Source organism: Leptinotarsa decemlineata, unplaced genomic scaffold (assembly GCF_025532065.1).
Source record: "Leptinotarsa decemlineata unplaced genomic scaffold, Ldec_3_MD MMD2_tig00026314_RagTag_RagTag, whole genome shotgun sequence".
Lineage (NCBI taxonomy): Eukaryota > Metazoa > Arthropoda > Insecta > Coleoptera > Chrysomelidae > Leptinotarsa > Leptinotarsa decemlineata.
Genome location: NW_027412684.1, coordinates 12,730,860 through 12,754,551, shown reverse-complemented (window position 1 = coordinate 12,754,551; position 23,692 = coordinate 12,730,860). Strand labels below are relative to the sequence as shown.

Sequence of the window (23,692 nt, the reverse complement as noted above, 5' to 3'; positions counted from 1 at the left end):
ATATCATTAAAATTGGTGAAAAGACTTTTTAGTTATTGATAAAAGAACAATATTTTTAGTAAAACTTTGACACCTTGTTACTAGGAAACAAGCAAGTAAGGATACAAATTCATGTTTTTTTTCCCCATAAAATATGACAAAATATAAAAAATTCAAATGCAAAAAAAAATAGATAAAAAATATATAATTCATTCAACTTTTTCAAATCGATTTCGGTTCAACTTCATTAGTTTTTAATTTACTTGGATTTGAAAATTCTGGATTACTTTTAGACAATGGTCAAACGATAATTAATTATCAAAAAATATTATTGGTTTTTCCATTATAAGCCAAAATTTAAATTCAACTTTAGCTTCAAGTTTATATTTTTGTTACTTTTGAGGATGCACTTTTCAGTTGGTTCTTTACAATACTGACCTACGTGTATTTATTGCTTCAGATTTTTGAAGGTTAAAATACCCAGAGAATCCCAGGTTCAATTTGTTCCTTGCAAATTAATCATGTACACACTCAACATTTCAGTAGTCGAAAGGAATGATACAGCTCAAAACGCATCATTTAAATATATTTTATTAACAAAAGTTATTCGTCTTGAACAACAGTCGTTTTCTCAGAAACATACAACCCATCTAAAAATTTACGGATATCCTTATTTTTGACGGTTGTAGACTGTTGGATGAGTGCAGCAGATCGGGATACGTCTTCCAAAGAGTTTCCTTCAATGATTAGTTCATCCTTCTGCTTCTGGGAGTTGGTGACCGTTACACCTGGAGCCATTTTGACTCTGGAAAAGAGAATACCATATTAAATACAAAAAAATAATGACATTATTAAACATTTTTCTTCATTTATTGACTGGAAAAAACATTTTACTAACAATATTACTAATATGACAAAAAAATATACATATTGTAGAAACATAAAAAATATATAACACTTTCAATGGGGCTAATCATAGATTTAGCATTGGGTATCAACAGTAACATGTTAAAATGAATAAAAATTTATTTAGTGAAAAACATTCCTTGTGCCAAATATACTGGTACCGTGTAATCACAAATATATGTGACATCTGGGGCTCCCTAAGGATCGCCTACAAGCAACTGCTTAGGGACAGAAAGATTTTGGCTTTCTACTTCATTTACACAAGAAAATGTGTGAATCTTTAAAGGAAAGGAAGAAAACAATTTATATTGAATTAAACTATTTACAAAGATATGTAGATCATGCAAGATGGAAGAAAGAGTCCTCATATCATATATGAAAGAGGTTAAATTTCACTTAAACGTAATAGTGTTGTCCTCAATGGCGAACATTGATATTTCGGAATAAGACTAGTCTTATTCCCTCTTCAGCACCAATCTGGATAACATTACAAGATAAAGTTCTAAATACATTCACAAAATTACGATCTTATGTCACGAATGAGTTGAATCTACTAACGTCATCGATGACAGAGTATATTTTCAGGGGAAATTAATTTGTAAACGATATACCAGATGTAATACACCACAGCCATCATTCAACGCTCGCAGACGAACTCAAAACTCTATAGGGTGACAGATGCAGACCTAGAGCTAGACTTGGCAATTCATCTCATTGGTGTGATATAAATAAATGTTATACCAAATAATATTCTCAAGAATTGTGAATCCTAATGAATAATGTTATAAAATTGAAATCATCTTCATCTAATGCATCCCGAAAAATTCATTGTTTGAAGTGGATGTTAGGCTGGCGGTGACATTGGTTCATATTTCTTTGAGACTGACTTCAGCCAGCCATCACTGTCAACGGCGAGCACTATAGGTCAATGATTACCAACTTCTTTTGCCCTAAATTGGATGATCTGGACAACAACGATATGTTTTTTTTTAACAGGACAGTGCTACATGCCACACAGCTCATGCTACATTGTATATTCTGCACTTGCAGAATAAGTGTATGCGAATAAGCCACAAACCAAAAAGTCAACATAACCCATGCCATCGGTCAAATTCAGCCTGATTCATGCGCCAGAATTATGGAAAATTGGACATTTCAGATGTGCTCCATCTAGAAAAGCTGTGGCAGATATTTGAACGATGTTATAATGGCATCAATAGGTCTTTCAAAGAAATGAAAAATTTCAATAATATCCCACACACTTTTTTATTTATATTTAAAGATAGAAAGCGTTTAATGAAAGACCCTATATATATTCTTCTGGAAAAAGGTAAATTTGTGCAGAAAAAAAGAAAGTGAATTTCTTTCAAGGGGCCGTCCAAACACGTGATGGTTAGCATTTATCAACCTTCTTCCCCCTGGTGATAAGCGGTGAGGATTAAGACTAACACCCCCCTCCCACACCCAAAATCACATGTATTTTTTAGTATCTACAAAGAATCTTAAAATTTTTCCTTTCTTATACTCTACGAATAGGTCTTTATACAGATCACCTAGTTTTAATGAAAAACGTAGGAGTTAACGGTGTATGCATGTATTTGGCACCGTAATAACCGAATATAACTGGTGACTGGCAAGCCGAGCGGTCGTCGTGATGCGCGGCGCGCGGTACTTCGTTCTTTGTCTGGCAACAGCGAGTCAATCACATTACACACCGCTTTTCGGTTAAGGAATCACGCGTTTCACAAAAGAATAAATACAAGTGATATCTTACTACACCACCCTCCCCCTTGTGATATTTCGTAATTTTTGCTAAACCTCCTTCTTTTCAGGTCTTACATGATTACTGGACGGCCCCTAACCTTTGAGAGGCCATAATTTCCAAACATATGGAGTCCGCTACGTTTTGACTTCAGAATAGTATTTGTCATCTCTTTAAATACAATTTTTTTTTCAAGTAGAGTGAAGAAATAGGATGAATTATTGACTTTTTAGTGGTCTATTTTTAACCCCTAGAATGCTTTGTTCAGAAGCATTTTGACAGAAAGTTCTTAAGCTTTCCTAGAAATGTCATGAAAATTAGCTACTTCATCATATTCTACACCTTAATGATACCTGTTTCCCTCCCTGATTCTCCAATTACACATTACCACCAGTATGTGTCAAAGTCGAAAGGTATGTGTTGAATGAAGTTGATTCAAAATTGTCCCCTTTTCACGATTCCATAAGCTAACTTTAAAACAGGATTAACTGACCAAAAAGGTTAATAACAGAAAGTTAAGGATCACTTACAATCTAAACTCAGGCAAATACTAACCTCCTGATATACTTTTCACCCAAGAAATTCCTGATTTCAATAATGGAATTGTTTTCTGTGGTTACACAATTGATGGGAAAATGAGCATATACGGCCCTCATTTTGTATTGGTAACCTTTTGTTACACCTTTCAACATATTTTCTACGTGGGAACACACTGTCCTGACAGCAGCCAATTCCTTTTTCGTACCGAACCATTTTTCTACTCTCAAGGTTCTGGGGTTAACCATACGAATATCCAAAGCCAAATGTTTGAAAGAGCGTTTCAGGGTGCCTCTAGGTCCTTTTACTGTGATAGTACGGGATTTGGCAGTGACCGTGATCCCCTCAGGGATTTTGACGATTTGGTTTGTTACAATCTGCTTCATTGTGACCTGAAATATAAATGAAACTCGTTCATAATGGGAACATTTTGTTGACTTGGAAAATTCACAACATAACCTTTTTACCAACTAATAGATAGGAAAAATACTACTTGAATATAAAAACCAACATACTAAGTTCTACAAGTTATCTGATATTTATTAAAATAATCAGTTATTATGGAAGATGATTGAAGAAAAAAATATTATTATTTCTCCCAACTTACACTTCACACCACCCGCGAACACGCGACAAAAATGGAAGAAAGCAACTTGTCAAATGTCATAAGTCATAATAATTGTTATTGTCGTCGTAATTTGTGTTCTATGAAAATAAAGAAGATACATCCAAAACTGGGCACCAAAGCGCAGAACACCCTAAGTGTTCTGTGACCAAAGTGACGTATAGAGCAACAAATGAACCTTTATTGAAATTCTAATTATTACAACCATAGATATATAATATGTATATACTTACTTGTTGCAACGAAAATATTACTGGGATATCGAAGACCTAGATTAGTTGAATTGAAAGGGTTAAATTTTTAGGAGTGACTAATTTTTTGGGAAAGTTTTTGGTTTTCTACTACTCCATCTTGATATTGAAAAATGTGGAAATCTTACAAAGATAGATTATGTATTGTGAAATCAAATAGAAGTTAGATTTGGTAAAAACTCCACAAAGAAATTCCGAACGATCCCGATATATATCGAGAAAGGTTGATACAATCAAGTTACTGGGAAGTAATTCCATGAAAATCAAAAATAAATGAATGATAAGTACTATTCTCATTATTCCCCTATTGATTTCAATTTGAGAGTCACCGGGAGACAGTTGTTTCAGTCTGATGGGCATCGTTAGTACCGGGCAGGCGGTCCTCGATTGGAGACAAAATGTGAACAACCAAGAAAAGTACTAATGTCTCGATTGCGCTCACGCAGTAATTTTTATCAAGTATTTTCCTTGGTTATTCACATTTCGTCTTCAATCTAGGACCGCCTGCTCGAAACTGATGATGCCCAACAAGCTGAAACAGCTATGTCTACCGGTGGCTCTTGAATTGGAATCAATATGGAAATGATCAGAATAGTACCTGTCCTTTATTTATGTATGTATCTATATATATAATATATCTATGGGTAGCTCACACCCCTGAGTGGTGTTATTTGAGTTCGATCATATCGCTGCACCTGTAGAACAATTAATAAGGAACCTGCATTCTAAAAATACTTGGTGATGGCATTCATTTTGAGAAATATGGATAGAGTAAAATGTTTGTATTTTTTTCCGAACATAATCACGAAATATTTGTCAATATTTGTTCGTTTCTAAACCTTCAGAATACAATCCTCCACTTAACTATGAATACTATATTTATCGAATGACAATTGGAAGGAATCATTCATCAGTGGACATGTTGTATCAATAATTCGACACAATATGTCGATACAAGATAAAAGAAAACATTTTATTGTTGTCATGAAAAATCATTGTATGTGTTCATGCACAACAATTCCCAAGATCCAAAACCAGGAAAGAAATGAGAAATTATACTTTGTCGTTGAATCAATCAAATTTATGTTTCTTATGTAGTACACACATCGTCATCTAAAGATGATTTTACTCCAAATACATGAAATACTACGTATGCATTGATAATGAACTAACATACTAGATTCTAGATACCAAGTTGAATATGCTGAAGTCTCAAGAGACTTCTGAAAGTATTTTTTTATTTAGTGTTTCTCACAACTGAAGTGCATATTATAACGCTAGATAGCAGAAACTAAGCTGATCTGTTTTGCAGAAGCTCGTACACTATCAATTCACAACATTCATTATAGATACCAGAGTTAATCTCACTTCTTGAAGAGAGGAGAAATTATTTCAATAAAGAACTTCGTGAGTATGGATTGAACACTTTTTTTCCGCTGAATATTTTACCTCACGAATACATTAAAAACTAATTTTCATTCGAATAACGATGTAAATTAATCTCTAGTATTATCTTTCAGATACTGAATAATTTCCGCCAACAAAACGTTCATACCAGGCACTCAAAGTTCTGCACCACCACCTTGTGGCAATGGTTCCCCCTAATCTCACAAAATGCGAAAAAATGACGTTGACTGCCGTTATCTGTGGAGAAGAGGAAAAATATGGAAGAAGATACGTTCGTAAATGCATAATGCGGAGGTGGAGTGTGGAGTGGGAGTTGTCACTGTCACTTTGTGTTGGATTTTATAATTTTATTGTTTAATATTATTTTTAATTTTGATGGAATATATTCGCTGATGTACTGCCAAAAGTTTTATGAACATTTAGTTCCGTGTATTGGTGATTCAGTTCATTTGTAAGACAAAGTGCGAGCCTCTTAGTTCACAGTTATAAATTTCGTGATCAGGAAACTAGCTGTATACCTAATAAAGGCCGGACACTGACGTTGTTTTGTGTGCCTCGACAAAAAAAATCATCTCAAAACGAAAGCGTGAGTTTTTTTCAATATTTGTTTACTCAATATGTCTTGAAATATCTAGGTAGGCAGTACTTCAATTACGGTACTGCAACTTTTATGTTGTTTCTGTTACGATGTGACGTCACTATGGCGTCATACCATAACAGAATATCCGAATTAGTTCATTAAATAAATATACAAACTATCCTGAGAAATTATTAACGTATGCGTGGACTAGATTTCACGTATGAGAGAACTGCCAATATTTCTGAAAGTCTGATATAACGAAATGGGTATGTATACAACACAGAAACCTAACCCAACAATATGATTGGTCTCATTTTCAAAATCATAATCATTAGGAAATTAAGGATTCGAAAACAAACCAGTCTCCCAAATTTCCGAACCATGACATTTTCATGTGAATTGTACTCTTATTTCTATTTGTATTGAAAGTAGATAAACAATTCTTATTTCTAATAATTTTTCTCCACAGCTTTGATATCCTACAAGAGGATTGAAAATATGTCAGTTTTTCTTCAACGTAGTCAAGAGTGGAACATACAGTCTCAAGTCATAACTTGCAAATTTTAAATCGTAAGAATTCATGTTTTCCATTTGTTACTATCAAAAACTTATTATTCGAGCATATAGTAACTACTATTAAGTACATATAATATAATTTCTATGCTCTACATGAATGTGGCTACTGAAAATTAAGGATCCAACTGCTTATGACTTATGCATTCAGTCTTAAGTTGTAAGTCACAAGTTATAAGAAATCATAAGCAGTTAATCATTAATTTTTAGTGAAAACTTGCATGCATGAGTATAAATATTATCTTATACACGGTATCCCATAAGTTATGGATCAAGCTCAATGGGGTGATGGGGGTGGTAATTCCCAATCAAAACGTTCATATTACATAGGTTTTACAAAAATCTGTGTTTTTGGAAAGAGCAAAAATTAGTGTGAAGAGTTCAAAGATATTTTGGCCTGAAACTTTATCCAACGTAATACAGTATGTAGATGAATCCCTATTGGTAAAAACTACTACATTTTGTGCTGATTACCATGAGACCTGATTTTATTTGTTTTGAAATTTGCAGTACTTTAGTTTTTATCAAGGGGTAAACCTCTTCTTTATATCTCCTACAATCAAATATTTTCAGTCATCTAAATCTATATGGACTTTACAAAAACGCAACAAGTGTTTCGCATCTTTACTCACACGTGTAGTTACTAACTGATACTTCGTTTTTTATACATTGGTTGAAAAACCATGTTTTGTGTCAGTAAAGCACTTTGTAGAAAAAGTTTGAAACCGCATGGGAGTTTGCGCCCAAAATCTTCCGCCATCCCACGCCCCATTTGTGATGGGTCAGTCTCCGCAAGGGTCCTCAAATCCTCGTGCTGGATTACCGTAAGTCGACCATTTCGGGGCTCAACTTTGAGGCTGAAATCTGGATCAAAATTTTGCAAACCAATGTCGAACAGTGCGTTCATTAACAGTAATGTCTGGTTAATTTCTCGGGCTGTTTTCGGCAGCGCATGGTGCAATTTGAATTCATAGAGAAGAATTGGCCGAAAATCGCCTAATATCATATAGTAATAAGCTGAAAAGAGGTAAAAAATTAAAATTTGGAAAAAATTAAAGGCATCAATGTGTAGAGTACACAATTCTCTATCGATCGGTGTACACCAACACATATTAGAATAAATATTTATTGAGATATGGAGCAACAAAACTCATGGGATTGAAACAGACCAAGATTTTTGACAAAATAACTAAGTGCGCAGAATATGCATGTCTTCATTTCTTGGAATGCTATGGGGATGAATTGCTTCATTTTTGATGAAACGATTACCATTTCTATATCAAAATATCACTGATTCTAAAATATGTAAACCATATATTGTAATAATGTTAAAGTCTTGACACAACCCCAGACAATGTATATAAAGTAACATTGAAAATACTTCTCAATTTTCTCTTTGTGTATTTTTGATAAATGAAGATTCTACCCATATCGGAATGTCTTATATTCTACCCACATTTTTAATTGACTCTGTACTGAACTAAAATGGGGCGAGTCTGTCATAACCAATTTGTGGGATTACACAACATCAGATGGAAATAATGTAATTATGGTAAATATATGGACATTTAAAGTTTAAAGAGTATGTCTGATACCATTCTTTTGTTGTGCTCTTTCAATGAAATTTTTGGAAATGGTTCCTTTTTGGTTATTTTATTCAGTTGCAGCTATTTTATCTAGCAACTTCTTTTTTAACTGTAATGCTTAATCCACTTTTGATTTTTTCATTGTTATACAATGTAAATTGTTGCTGATCTTGAAGATAAGGTTCAAATAAGGTTAAAAGTGGTTTCTCTGACTCCATATTTCAGAGGTTCCTTCAACAAGATTCTATGAGAGTTCCAAAAGCTTTACTTTATACAGATGATATGATATTGCTCTCGTTTGTATGCCTACATCATAATTTGTAGAAATTAAATCTTTTATTCTGACACTACTTGAGAAGTGGATCTAAGTGATCTTAATCCATATTGGTGATTACACTAGCCTTATAAATTAGAACAATAATGATATGAATATTTATTGCTGATTATATTATTGAGTTAATATTTAAAAAGAACATTTTTCACTTAATTTAAAAGGAAGCTATATGAAAAAATCCTTTCCTCTATTTATTCGAAAACAAATGTTTGCACAGTATGTCTTCCATTACCCCTTCATAAACAACATTTGTTGTTTTGTTTTTTTCATTATATGGAACTTTATTTTTCACATAAAGTAGAGTTACAGTCTTAAAAATTGACCATGAGTGTTGCAGAGCTTATTAGGTTATAGTTCTACTCAAACTATTGTTATAATTCAAGTTGTAATTGTCAAACTCAACTGATTTTGACTATATCTTTAATAAACTTCAATCAAAAATTGAAATTGTATTAGTTTGTGGTGTTAACATATTTCTTGATGATAAAAAAATTATTTTTTCACAGTTTGATGAAATTTAGTAAATGGTCATAAAATTGCAAATGAAATATTTTTTCTGAAGTGTTCATTTTTGGAGAAAGACCTTTTGTCAGGTTACGAATAACAAAATTAATGACAAATGTCAAATTTCATAGAATTTGTTTGTAAAAAAGATCAATACGTGTTGCGCTCCAATCAATCAACAAAATTATAAAATATATTTTGAAAAAAGTGTGTTATTTTGGTGATGTTATAATAATTTTTTTTACCTAACTTTCCATAAACATGTTTCGTGTTTACTTTAAATGCCTCTCAACCAAATCACAGTTGATATCATCTGCAAACATTAGCAATTTACCTTCTCTAATGTTTATACTGGGTATGTCTCCAAAGTAAATGGTCCAAGGACTTTGATAGAGGAAATTCCAAAGTCGATGTAACATCTTCAAAAACTACTTCCTGTCGGGGAGATAAGACTCAAACATAAACATGAATCTGGAGCCATAAATCTGTCATTTCTTCAACGATAATTTGTGTTTAACACATACAAATACTTTCAGTTAGTTACCTTAGCATCAAATCAAAATGGTGTATCTGTGACATGAAGATATGTCACTTTATAATTATTTTTCAACTGGATTTTGAATTATTCTCATAATACATGACTATTATCCTCACTACGGAAATGAATTTGCTGATGAAATTGCAGCCAGTTGAACTTTCTAATGGATCTTCTTTTAACCATTCCGTTAACCAGCTGTCGCACCCCTACGAACGGCAACCCTCAGAAGTCGAAACTGTGCGAGCTAAGGACTAACGAGGTCTTCCCTTTCAACATGTGATTCCTAACACGGGTTGGACGATAGCAAGTGAAAATCGATCGTTCAGCCTGCGGCTTGAACCAGCGACTCACACATCGGTCGATTGAGAGATTGAACAAAGCACCCACGTCGAACCGACCGGCTTCCGACCTACCGACAAACGTGTACAGTTCGAGAAAAAATACACTTTGTATTTTCTTTCCATGTCAAAGATGGAAAGCATTTTTTGAATGTTCCTGAACTATCATTGATATAGAAAAATTACTTTTTTGTTATGTTTCTTTAGAAAAAAATATCTACTTTTTCCTGAGACTACAATTGTTTGTTTTTTTCTTAATTAGTAAACAAAAAATGTGTGATAGTATTAGGTTATTTCAAAAGTTTCGTCTGTTTGTATGAGTCAAAACTGTAATATCTCATTCAGTTTTATTAAAATAAGCGCCATTTGAATAATTTGCACTTTTGACAACGTAGGTTAGGTTAGGTCCAAAGTGAGTGGGTCCATTCGACCCTACACCGCAACCCGCAAGGGTTTATTGTAGATCACATCTATTCACACTCGGCCCAATAAACCTAGCTTCTTAACGAAGCTGATCAGTTTGTGTGGTGAGTAGTCTTTCAGGTCAGATGGTACGGCTCTGCCGTACCACATAGTAACGGCTACATCCATCAATTAATTGATTAATTAATCATCATCTTCATCACGAACGATTCTCTACGATCAGCTGTGATGGCGTCATGGCAACAAAATTCAGAGTGGGGACGGAGTGAGAGAGTAGTAGATAGAGAAAAACTGAATAGAGAATAGAGGAATAGAAACTCGGAGAGGGAAATAAGGTATCACACAGCTGCACGCACTAAACTTTATCAACGAATTTTTGTTATTCCGGCTTGCGGAAATTGTCAGATTATATATTTTTCGTTATCCTTGAATTATTTCCTTCAAAATAAAAAAAAAATTAGCTACGCTCGAGAATGTCGAAATGACTTTATTTTTTCACAACTTTGCTGCCCTCCCCTTTCTTTACGTCACTCTCAAATTGTCAGATTACTGGAAGATAGACTTTTTAGCAGGTAATTAACTCACCCTGCCTTGATCTGACGCGCTCGAGAATTTCTGATGATCAATTTTTTTTTACTAATTTGAACCTTTATCCCTCACAGGCGGCCTTATATATGGGGCTCATATTTGGTTGAGGTACTTAACCGGGTACAAGGTATCCCCCTGTATATTAATCTACCGCGCTTTAGTAAATCCCAAAATCTCCGCTTGGGCTCCCATATTACAATAACAGCAATAAAATCACAAAAGAATAGACAGTTCACATTTTTCATTGAAAGTTGTCATTGTAAAATTCTTGCTCATCAGAAGATTTTTTGTGTATTTTCTAAAGCCTTCAATACTATTGTGGCCCTCTCTAGAATGAGAGGGGAAGTGGTTATACATTTTAACGCCCTTATAGAAAATTGAGTCCTTTACCAAAGAAGAAGAAGGAAAGACTAGTTTTAAGTTATTTTTAGATTTTTGGCGAGTATTATGACACGAAGAAATATTTTCAAATTTTGAACTATGTTCGTGTATAAGACACACCGTTTCCATAACGAAAAGAGCCACAACTGTCAATATCTTTTTCTCTGCAAATAACTGCCAACAAGAATTGCGTGGCCCTAGTTTGAACACATATCTAATGGCTCTTTTTTGCAGTTTAAGAACTGAATCTAGCAGACTGGAGTTACATAACCCCAGAAAGGTATGGCATATCTCAGTTGAAATTCAATTAATGCATAAAGCTGAGACCGTACCAAGTATGCTGATTGCATAGCATCCTGAGGAGATTTTATTCTTCAGTTGGTTTACGTGTACTTCAAACTTCAATTTGCTGTCAATAAAAAGGCCCAAAAATTTTGTGCAATCCTTATTTTCAATCGTCGCATATTCTAGAGGCATATTTTCTAGAGTACATTCGAAAGTTACTATATTTGTTTGTCTTATATTAAATGAAAGGAGATTCGAATCACACCAAGATTTGATTACATTTATGCCTCTGAATATCTTATTCAAATCGTCAACAGTTTTATCCTGCCATAAAATGGTGGTGTCGTCTGCAAATAAAGTAAGTGTGTACTCAGTAAATCATTTATATATACAAGAAAAATAGTGGGTCCTAAAGCCGATCGTTGTGGTACACCGTAGTCAATATTAATATATTTTGAAATAATATCGCTTTTTACGGCTTGACTGCGCCCAGTTAGATAAGACTCGAACCATTCCAAAGTAACTCCCTCGCCGCCATAACGATGCATTTTCCCCAAAAGTATTTTGTGGTCTACACAGTCAAAAGCTTTTTTGAGGTTACAAAATACTGCAGCTGCTACATCTCCGGCATTTATAACTGAATAAACCCCATACAGGAAAGAAAAAATTGCATCGTGGGTGTTCTTTTTAGCTAGGAATCCGAATTGATTTTCTTTGATAATTTTGTGAGCAATAAGGAATTAAACATCGTAGTTCATCCCTACTGTAGTCCAACAACTGTTTGATATCAAGCTTCGAAGGGTGAATAAATGCCTTGGAGTGAGCCAATCCTGGAAGATTCTGCAAGGAGTCCATAAATCTTCTTGCCATCCAGATGTTCTTTGACAACGTAACACAAGTCGATTAATTCCGTCAGCATAAAAATGTGTGTTCGGTATTCGATGAAGTCAACGAAGGCCGTTTTTGCTTGGTCCTGATTGGCGAAGATACTACCGGCGAGAAATTTATTGAAGTACTTGAAAAGATGGTTGTCGGTTCTGGGGAGTATGGGGTTCGCACGGTGATTTGTGAAACGTATCTGTAGAGTAGTTAAGGTGACTGTAAGCCCATGCACTTAGGCCACATGTGACCCATTGTACATCCTCCCGAGGAGTTGTCCTCCTAGGTCATCGTCCATCCTGTCCTTTCCAGGAAGATAGACAAGTCGCTGGGAGACATCTCCTTTATATCGGCAGGTGTAGGCCAAGACTTGCCGAACACACACTCTCTTATTGACGATAACTCTGGGCACTCGCACAGGACATGTCTGACAGTCTCATCATCCTGTTCACACATTCTGCATAGAGATGTGTCCACTAGCCCCATATCATGGAGGTGTTTCCTTAGTTGACAGTGGCCAGTCAGAAATCCTACTGTTAGGCGTAGATTTTTCCTGTTCATCGCCAGATATTTCTTCGGCCCTAGCTTCCCAGGGTCGCCCAAGGTGATCCTGGCAAGATTACATCCTTTGATTCCATCCCATCTCTATAAGGATTGAGCATGGGTGTAACATTTGACTAGTTCCGCAATTGTCGAAGTCATCAAGCCGTGGGTGCCAATGGGTCCTAAAATTCTTAGTCCAGCCGCTTCCTTGGCTAAAGAGTCGGCAATGCGATTACCTTTACTCCTGTCGTGCCCTTCAACCCACCTCAGGATAATGTTATTATCTACCGAGGCTTTGGCTAAATCTTGGTGGCACTCTAGTACTAGCCCTGAGATAACACGCTGTCTTTTCAAGGCTAATAGTGCTTGTCTGCTATCAGTGCAGACTGTTATGTTTTTGCCAGAAATTCCTTTCTTGGTTATTTCTTTTGTGGCGATTGAGATACCAGCCAGTTCTGTTTGGACCACGCTGGTATTTCTTCCCATTCCCCACTCAATTCTTAGGCTTAGTGACTTGGAGTACACTCCACATCCTGAGCCTTCTTTGGTTTTTGAGCCGGATGTATAAATCTGTATTGCATTTGTAGCATCTGACTCTGTGTTCTGCTTAATTTGTATTGTGTAGGGTTTATTAAACACAAACCTGGGTTCAATTGCATCACTTGTTGCCTGCAGCAGAGGTTGCTCAGTAAGCGCTTCCCGCCATAGGCCCAGTCTCAATTGACCCATTCCTACTTCGAGGTTTACACCAGCTGTGCGCAATCGTACCATGGCCATTAACGCAACCTCCTTAACGTACAGATCCAGAGGGGTCAGACCCGGATTTGTGAAACGTGTTGACGGGCGTTGTTGCAGCAGGGCCGGATATCTTCTGTTGTCCAGTACTGGATGCTGATAACAATTTTCTCACAATAGTATTCTGCTGTGATTGTTTGGCCCGGTTGCAGAAATTTGTGGTGGATCACACTAGCCATCATTATTAAATACCAAGGAGCTTTCGCTGTTTTCATTTCACATGAATGAAATGGGATCTCACAAAATTAGGTTGGAGTTGAAAAGTAGAGCAGGAATTTTTTTGCTTATTGGTGGAAACGAAGGAAACATTTCAAATTGCGAGAGTTGAAATTCGTTTAACTTGGCAGACCACGCCTTTATCATTCTTTCGATTCGCGTCATTTACTCTCATGTCGCTTGTTTCATACTCCTACATTTCACGTGTAGCTTGAGTTTTAAATATACTCTCTATATGCAATGATTGAAACTGCATGTTTACGATATATGATAAAATGTTAGAATTCGATATGCCCACTCAGTCTGTGGAACAAAGCACCGAATATAATGTTATTCAACACCGAATCAAAAACTATTTATAGCGCGAATCCATTGTTACTTTGATGATAGATTCGCGGCATGATTCACATTTACTGTTGACCATCGAATGAATATTCAGTAGTCGGTGTAATTATATAACATCATAAAAGAGTTTAATTCGACTTCATAGCTAGATCAGTTGTTCTCGATTCAAAAAGCATACATATTTATAGCTGTACAGAGTGAATTCTTTCATGACCTTGCAGAGTTATTCAAAAAGTTGAGATCGCTACATTTTTAGCCAAGTCGTCTTCTGAAGGAATAATAAGTGGGGTAAACAATGGTACAGAGCGATGTATAATAGTAATTATGATAATAAATAATATTTATTCACCCTTTGCAATACATAGTCTATATGTGGTAAGTCAAAAATGAGTAATTGAATTAAAAAAAACAAACTTAAAGAGATACAGAAATAAAATTGAAATTAAAATTAATATTCGCATATAAAGATATACACACTCACCCAATTTACATGTACACATAAAATAATAATTAAAAATGTGTCAATTCTGCTTGCAGTAGTCATATACATACAGTGCATTTATTTAATGTCATCCCCCCTTTTATTTTTTGAACGGATCAACTCAGAAAATTGAAATTTGGGATAATGAAATTAATGCATGAATACTTTATTTTGAAGTGAAATTGACAGATGAAACTCTCAAGATGGCGACTGGGCGCCATCTGGAAAAAAAAATGAAATGGAAAGTGGGGTCTTGTGATACATCATTTTGAAGCTCCTGACGAATACTTCACAAACCTAGAATATGAAGTCAATATCTTCACCTACTACAAAATGACGGAACATTTAATAATTTTCTGAAGACAAACACATTAATATCGATATTTCTAGAAACATTCCTTTTTATCTGCCATATGCCAGTTCCAACAACCCGATAAGATTTGTTAAGTTATTTTTTGTTTATAAAAACGGCAAAAAATATCAGTACGACAATGAACATCATTGTTCAGTTAGAATATTCTCATTTAGTTTTCGGTTTTACTAGTAGAACGGTACCACGTCAACAATCTCTAAAATAGTCAATTCTCGTCCATTGGAAGAAAAAAATTGAAGCGATTTTTATTTACGGTGCGACGCGTAACTTTCACGAGACCCAAAGGATTTTCAATGAACGTTTTCCGAATCGTTCTATTTGTAGAAAATATTTGAGGGAACTTGTATCCAAATTCACAAATACCGGTAGTGTACTTAACAAAAACACCCCATGTCATCCGTCCATTCCGGAAGAACAGCAAGTGCAAATAATTGGTGAGATGATAGTAAATCCTGAACAGTCTACTTATTCCGTCGCGAATGTTTGTGAGGTGTCTCCTTCTATTGTGTGGAGACTTTTGAAGAGGAATAGGTATAATCGATACAAAATTAAAATGGTACACCAATTAACTGAAGATGACCCTGATCGAAGAACAGAATTCTGCGAAATCATGACAGAAACCATTGCAAGGCATCCTACCTATCACCATAATATTTGTTTTAGTGACGAATGTACATTTTTTTTAAACGGCAATGTTCACAGACAAAATTATTGTTATTGGAGTGACACCAACCCTCACGTTTTCCGGGAAACACATACTCAATATCCAGAAAAAAATTACGTTGGGGCAGGAATATTGTGAAACTATATTGTAGGACCTATATTTATTGATCAAAATTTAACAGGGGAACTGTATTTGAATATGCTGGAAACTACTGTTGACCCTCTCATAACTGAAGTGGTTGAAGCGAATCCTAATGAATTCGATATGGATATTGTATTCCAACAAGATGGAGCACCACTATTTGGAGATGGCTCAAAAACCAAAGAAGGCTCAGGATGTGGAGTGTACTCCAGATCACTAAGCCTAAGGATTGAGTGGGGAATGGGAAGAAATACCAGCGTGGTCCAAACAGAACTGGCTGGTATCTCAATCGCCACAAAAGAAATAAGCCAGAAAGGAATTTCTGGCAAAAACATAACAATCTGCACTGATAGCAGACAAGCACTATCAGCCTTGAACAGACAGCGTGTTGCCTCAGGGCTAGTACTAGAGTGCCACCAAGATTTAGCCAAAGCCTCGGTAGATAATAACATTATCCTGAGGTGGGTTAAAGGGCACGACAGGAGTAAAGGTAATCGCATTGCCGACTCTTTAGCCAAGGAAGCGGCTGGACTAAGAATTTTAGTACCCAGTGGCACCCACGGCCTGATGACTTCGACAATTGTGGAACTAGTCAAATGTTACACCCATGCTCAATCCTTAAAGAGATGGGATGAAATTGAAGGATGTAATCTTGCCGGGATCACCTTGGGGTACCCTGGGAAGCTGGCGCCGAAGAAATATCTGGCGATGACCAGGAAAAATCTACGCCTTACAGTAGGATTTCTGACTGGCCACTGTCAGCTAAGGAAACACCTATCTAATATGGGGCTAGTGGACATACCTAATAGTTGAAGATATTGACATTATATTCTAGGGTGTGAAGCATTTGTCAGGAGCTTCAAAATGATGTATCACAAGACCCCCTTTCCATTTAATTTTTTTCCCAGATGGCGCCCAGTCGCCATCTTGAAAGTTTAATCTGTCAATTTCACTTCAAAATAAAGTATTCATGCATCAATTTCAATTTTTTGAGTTGGCCCGTTCAAAAAATGAAAGGGGGAGACATTAAATAAATGCACTGTATATCTATACTTGAAAATGTATATATCACTCACTTAACACTCTGTTTCTCTGTACTGGTGAGTCCTAGGAAGCTAACATTTTCTATATAGGTGCTTCTTAGGTCTTAGATGCGCACTAACAAAGGATTTTCAATTATGACTCGGGCGGTCTTCGTGGGGGTAGAAGGGGTGCGTTTACATATGAAAATTACTTTTCATCACTTTCTCCGTATCATTGTATTTTTGGAGGCTGAAATTTTGTATGTCTGTTCGTTTTATGTTGTAGATGTGCAATATGAAAGGATATTCAATATTCCAACTTTGTTTCAGGAATAATTTTGAAAATTAGAGCCCCACAAACTAACGAACCTGATGTTAGTTGATTGACATTATGGGTAAGGTAGCTTTGAATAATCCCCGATAAAATTTAACAAATGCATTCCTTTTGACTACATAACCTCCAAGTGCGCTTCTATTACCATATTTGAGTTAGTTCCTTCGAATACCAAAAGCTTACACATGCCATGGCATGTACATGCTGAAAAGTCAAATGTATTTGTATAGCCTTCTCTGTCTATGCAAATGCAAGGAACTTCATAATAAAATTCTAATACATGATGATGTGTTCAGTATCTATCATAGTACGGATGGCGAGAATTTGACGTCTATTTATTTTTATACCGAGTGAGGAAACAGTAGGAAACCGCTTGAAATAAAAAAGGTCACACCTTAGGTGTCTTTCAACGTGGCATCTGATGGCTGAATCGGATTGGACCGTGAATCTCATGTAGAAGGTTATTTCCAGGTCAACTTGGAATTTTGAAATGGGAACCCTTAATTTTGATACCAAACCTGAACGGAGCACAAGATATTCAAATATCTATTTTGGTGTAGAGTAAACAAAATTTTGAGGGGTTGAATGAACTTGCGATCCAACACCAGACGCACTATTTCGACTTGCCATGGGCTCATCAGTGGTGCTAGGCTAAACCGGCAAATTGTCCCAAAATGAAGCCCGAAAATAAATGAGCTTGGGAATCAAAACAGGAGATCTGTTGCAGAAACAGTCGACCTGGCAACACTGATTTTGACTCTTCTCTCCTGTGATTTTTTCATCATCTGCAGTGGATTGATTCGCAATATTCCGCAGTCTAATTGCATTACGGCTTAGTTATGAAAGGTTTGATTTTCTTGTTCGCAGCCTTGTAAATAACACTGTGAGGGATATTTATGACTTTGTTTTATATGTTGGATTTCAATCTTTTGTAAGGAGTTATAAAGAATACACTTTTATGAAAAATGAGAAATGAAACTTTCTATGTTTTTTACCACTTGTATTTTCTGCAATTTCGTCCTTTAAGGACATTTTCAAACGAATACAATAAACTGAAAATAATTGATAGTGTTGCCACTGTAGGTAATAACAGAGGTACTTAACTTAATTAAGTACCTGAATTTTGTTTACCTGTGAGAATGTGGGTACGCTAATTTGAAAACCGGTGAGTAAACTACATCGACTTGATCATTTAGAAGGAGGTTACATCCGCAATGCTCATGAATTTCGTTAGTTCGGACTTTCATTGGCTGATATTATATGAAATCCCTGAAATAACAAAAAAGAAGAATTAAAAAAATTAAAGAAGAAGAATAAAAATTACTAGCTGCAAAAACAATTATATTAAGCAAAAAACCTGAAATGAAATACAAGTAAAATTGAACAAATTGAACAAAAAATAATTAAAATAAAATTAAAAAGTCAGGAGATTCCAAGTCAAAAATAAGCCAAGTTAATTCACGACGTTTCTATTATTAGTATCCACAATCGTCTTCGGGTGATGACTGGACCGATTCCCCCCATGCCCCCTCCCGGGTTGAGTGCCCTGTAGTAGAAGCTCCCTCCCCCACCCAGCTAGTTAGCGAGGAAAAACTACAACCCCACTCCATCCACACCCGCTCTCCGAGCGGTCCTCAACTTACTGATGGGTACTTCAGCAAGATTGACATCTGACCTCTTTTGGTCGAAAGTCAGCCTTTAGGTGAAAATGTTTTGTCATGACTATTCCTCACTGAATTTTTGCATGGGGGCCCCCAAAAACTAACCGGCGGCTATTGTTGTTAGTGTCGAGCATTCCTCAGTGAATCTAAGGATAATTGAATCGCGGTCGAGTTTCTCTGCGGTGAACTTGCTGAAAGAAAGTCTGATTAATATGCGTACCGGAGTCGCCTGACGGCGACTCGTGGGGGCGGTCGTAGATTCTGTTTTATCGGCCTTGGGTGTTTGTCCCTTTCTCGGAATCTGGGGTTGGACCGATTCCTCCGTGAGCTGACTATAGGTCATTTGAGTACTTTCACTTATCTCTGCTTTCCCTTTTCCGCTTCACTGGTTTAGTGGGAGATGACCGTTTGGCGGGAGTTGGCCATTTTTCGCTTGATTATGGGTTTCCATATGTTGTGTATCTCTACGCTAGCTTGGCTGAATAGGTTGTTGGACAACATGTATGCGGCTTCCTTAAATTTTCTCCTGAACCAATGTTCCTCTCTGTGCAAGATCTCAGCTTGGGACCATTCGATGTTATGTTGATGGGTCCAAACATGCTTCGGATATTCCTGATTTGCTGGTTTCCCCTCGCTGTGTGTGTTTCTTGTGCTTGGAAATGCGAACATTCAATGGCCTCTTAGTTCCACCGATATAGGATTTTCCGCACTCACAGGGTATCCGGTAAATGCAATTATTGGAATCGCAGTTCTCGTTAGGTGGCCTGGTTTTCGTGAGGCTGCTAACCTGGGGCCGCACTGCAGAATGCTAGATGGTCGCTTGAAGGGTGGATGGTAAAGGTGGATGGTGGAGGGGCAATGCATCCTGGACGCAGTGAAATGAAGCCAGTATCCAACTGACAGCGGAAAAGTAACAATCATGCCTCTCTCTAAAGTTGCGACAAAAATTTTACCAAGTTCATATTCGAGAATTATAGAGGCAAATAGTTTTATAAAAAAACCGTGCGTGCATACTTACAATTTGAAGCGTCAACAGGACGGAGAATTCGCGAGAGTCTACAAAAAAATTACAACACCCTGACAAATTCTATTTGTATTTGAGGATGTCAGTTGAGGCATTCGACCTACTTCTGAAGTTGACTGAATGCAAATTGTAAAGAACTTCAACGAACTTCAGAGAAGCTATATCAGCAGTGTCGTCAAAATTTTTGAACTTTTCCCCAATGTGTCTGCTGGGTCCCAAATTGCCCTTTTTTTTGTACACAGAACTTATTACGCTTTCCTCCCTAGCTAGGCTACCCGGCTGGAATATCAAACACGACTGATAAGGTTGGATAGACGCCTGGCGTACCTTCGGATGGTTTCTGGAGGTTAGATGGTAGTGGGGGGGCCACTGCGGCTACCGTCGTTCTGTTACTCACGTTTATAAATAGCAGGATGTTCGCCAGGCAGCTATGCAGTGCGGCCCTAGCCCTACGGATAGTGTTTCCGGATCTGAAGCAGATTCTGATGTTGTACTTGGATCCAATTCTTCGTATCTTTTCCGATAATCCTCTGATGTAGGGAAGTGCAAGCACTGGTTATGACGGCTTCTCCGGAAGGAAGAGGAGCCGTCACAACCAGTGCTTGCATACTGCATACTGAAGGACCTTTCATGTTCACCACATCGTTTTGGGAAATTTCGGCCACATTGTCCCACATAAACACTATTACGGACATTTCAGCTTCTAAACTCCAGATTTCTACATCTTGTCTTCTTTATCTTTGGCATATAAAAGGAAATCGGATAACCTGGCATGTGGTCTGAATGCCACTTCCATATTGTTTTTTCTGAAAGAATAAAAACAATTTTGGGTTTTTTTATAGGATGAAACTGCAGTAACGTTAGTCACACATGTAACGATTCAGAACATAGATTGTTGGATTTTTGTTCAGTTTATTTTAAGGTCATCCTTGTGATAAGTGAAAAGTTTGTTGGATGAGCATGTTTCCTGCTTCATCTTCCTTTATCTGTTTCAATTCCTATAGAAAGATTCAAATTTTTTGGTAATTTCTTAGCATGAATGGTACACAAAAAAATTAAAACCATTTCAAAGTAACGGTTTGAAATGCAAAAAAATATCATTAGTCATTTTCTGATGAATATGTTTGCTTTGCATTCTAAAAAAAATATTGTTTGACTTGTTTATCAGAAGTACCTCAATCTGTAATAGATAAAAGCGACCTGCTAATGATTCACATTGTTCCAGTCAATATCGATTGGAGATAAATATTGCATTGCACTTCCCTCAGTTTTCGAATTTGTATTGGTATAGAGAGAGATTTGCCGTTGAAGTGCACTCTATATAAAAAAGTTTCCTTTTCAAGTGTATCGTTTACCTGTTTTGATTTTGTTGATTGATTTATTTGAAATGTCGGTAAGTTACAGTGTGAATTCGCTAAAGATTGTATTCACAATCAGTTTTGCTTTTTATGACAAAAAATAAATCAGATTTATATCTACAACCTAAACGAGAATTAAGAGAATATCAAATTGCGATTGATAACTAGGATTACTGTTAGATGTTTACAACAAATATCAAAATCGTATCATTTTGTAACTAACCTCAATAAAAATTATAATATCACGAACTTTTCAGATTGAAACGTGCAATTCTCAATTTATATCAGTTTAATTCTTGGATTCTCACAAATTTCTCGAAACTAATAGTATAAAAACTACAATTTGCAGTTTATAGTTCGTTATTACTTTATAAGTAATTGTTGATATAATCGCTTTAGTTAGTTCTCGAATATTCAAAACGAATTGTGTGAATTTATAATACGTCAAATTATCTAAAAGAACAATTTGTGAAGTTGTAATACGTCATTTACAAAATAAATACTAGGGCATATCTGAAACGGGATTTTCAAGCTATTTCCTTCAGTCATTCGTAACAATCATAACAATTGTGAAATCAGAAAACGAATTTGGGGCCCTTTTATTTGGCATGACAGCTACTAAAGTATATCTCATCCAGCCTTCATATTTTCTCTTTATGACAGTCAAGATAGTGCCACGGGTTTAATTAATTAAAAATAATATAAGTCTAATCCCAACATTAGTAGCACACACACACTTCTATCTGATAAAATATTGCGAAATATATCAGATGCTATCACTGAATGAATTTATATAACGCACTCTATGGAATGGATTAGAAATACTAACGTATCTGGACCAGTGTTGCCACAAACAATTTTTCCATCGAGATAGATGTCTGGAAGGGAGCGTATACGCATTGACGTATACCTATGTTTGTCGCTCTTTGTTCTATGATAAATTTGACGATCGTAATCAAAAACATGTCAAATGTCATTGCATCCAAATTTGGGATCAATGTGTTTTCAAACCATTTCTCGCTTCCATGTTCTTATGATGATAGTCAACATTGCAGTCCTCAATTTTTTTTCCATATCCTTTACTTCCTCCGCAATGCACAATGATTAGTCGCGATCCTTTGTTTGCAGGCTTGTTTGGCGTACACATTCTTGAACCATCCGTCCACCCTTTTGTAACTGTGTCGTTAGTGTCATACCAAGTTTCGTCCAAATAGAAAATTTGCCGTTGTTCTTGTCTATATTCAGTTATTCGTTCTAAGTATTTGTTACGCAATTCTACTATTCTTCTGCTTTCCATAACTGTTTGACATTTGTTAATTATTTTAAATCTAAATACTACTTTCTTAATCCAATTCTGAATAGTTTTGTCACAGCAGCTCACGTTATGGCCGGAAGTATTCAATTTCTTCTAACTAATCACAATAAAATGCAAATGAGCAAAAAATTTAAAATTAAACACTTGAAATTGAAACAAAAATTAATAAATCAAAAATATTTCAAACAAGTTTCTTCGTTAATAAAATTCACCATGAAATATTGTCAACCACTTTCAAATGAACATTTTTTTTTGTTATTTCTTCTCCAATTCCTACAGAATCATAAAGTCAATCATAAAGATAAAAGATATTGAAAGTATCCCCAATTACGGGTATTTATTATTTCCCTGACAACCCTAAATATATAAAAGGTGTAGTTGTTAACTAACCAACCCGAAAAGATTTAGTTAATGATATTTTTATAGCCCTCTGTCCTTGCAGGTTCATACTAATACCACAGTAGAATAATACAACCTAACACCCTAACAGTTTAGATTGTTAAGTTCGATGTTAAGCGAGAATTTAAATGAGAAACATTCATATTCAACTTCAGAGAGTGAGTAATAAAACAATCGTACTTACTAACCGCTGTGACTTACCCAAGACTTGCCTGTGTAATGAAATAATTGATAGATATCCACGATAAATTTAAGGAACTTAACCAGGAAGCTTGCCCCAGTTTATTATGCACCAAGAGACATCTCTTCAGAAATAGGCTATTTACATTCAAAAACAGACTATTGTTTTAAAAAATCTGTTTTTAAATCTGTTTTACCGTTAATCAGCTGTCGCCCCCCATACGAACGACAACTCTCAGAAGTTGAGAAACTTGTGCGAGCTAAGGACTAAAGAGGTCTTACCTTTTAACGTGTAATTCCAAACACGGTTGCGGAATCATCCCCGCTTCAACCAGATACATTCTCTCGAGAAACATATCTGGTCG

The 23,692-nt window shown here is 35.9% G+C and overlaps 2 protein-coding genes across 10 annotated transcripts in view; one reads left to right on the top strand and one right to left on the bottom strand.

Moving 5' to 3' along the window:
• Window positions 1-554: 554 nt before the first annotated feature.
• Window positions 555-3,929, bottom strand: RpL9 (Ribosomal protein L9). Of its 2 annotated transcripts, none has more exons than XM_023157315.2 (3): window positions 3,792-3,929; window positions 3,203-3,576; window positions 555-784 (listed from the first exon to the last, which is right to left on the bottom strand). In XM_023157315.2, exons 2-3 carry the CDS (start codon window positions 3,568-3,570, stop codon window positions 583-585), a joined length of 570 nt encoding a protein of 189 aa, XP_023013083.1. In that variant the 5' UTR covers window positions 3,571-3,576; window positions 3,792-3,929; the 3' UTR covers window positions 555-582. The 2 variants fall into 2 exon arrangements, with proteins under 2 accessions (XP_023013083.1, XP_023013084.1); XM_023157316.2 differs by having other exon boundaries at window positions 3,700-3,841.
• A 1,819-nt stretch (window positions 3,930-5,748) lies between these two features.
• The window catches only part of LOC111503095 (signal-induced proliferation-associated 1-like protein 2), a 62,254-nt gene continuing 44,310 nt past the window's right edge, over window positions 5,749-23,692 (top strand). For 2 of the 8 annotated variants that reach the window (XM_074181507.1, XM_074181501.1), the window contains exon 1: window positions 5,749-6,053. Coding sequence is in view for 5 of the 8 variants with exons in the window: in XM_074181499.1 (XP_074037600.1) it covers window positions 21,463-21,468 (6 nt within the window). In the remaining 3 variants the exon portion in view is untranslated. Of the gene's footprint in view, window positions 6,054-17,386; window positions 17,452-21,324; window positions 21,469-23,692 lie in introns of those variants that run through there. The other 6 variants (XM_074181499.1, XM_074181498.1, XM_074181503.1 and 3 more) reach the window with 4 other exon arrangements.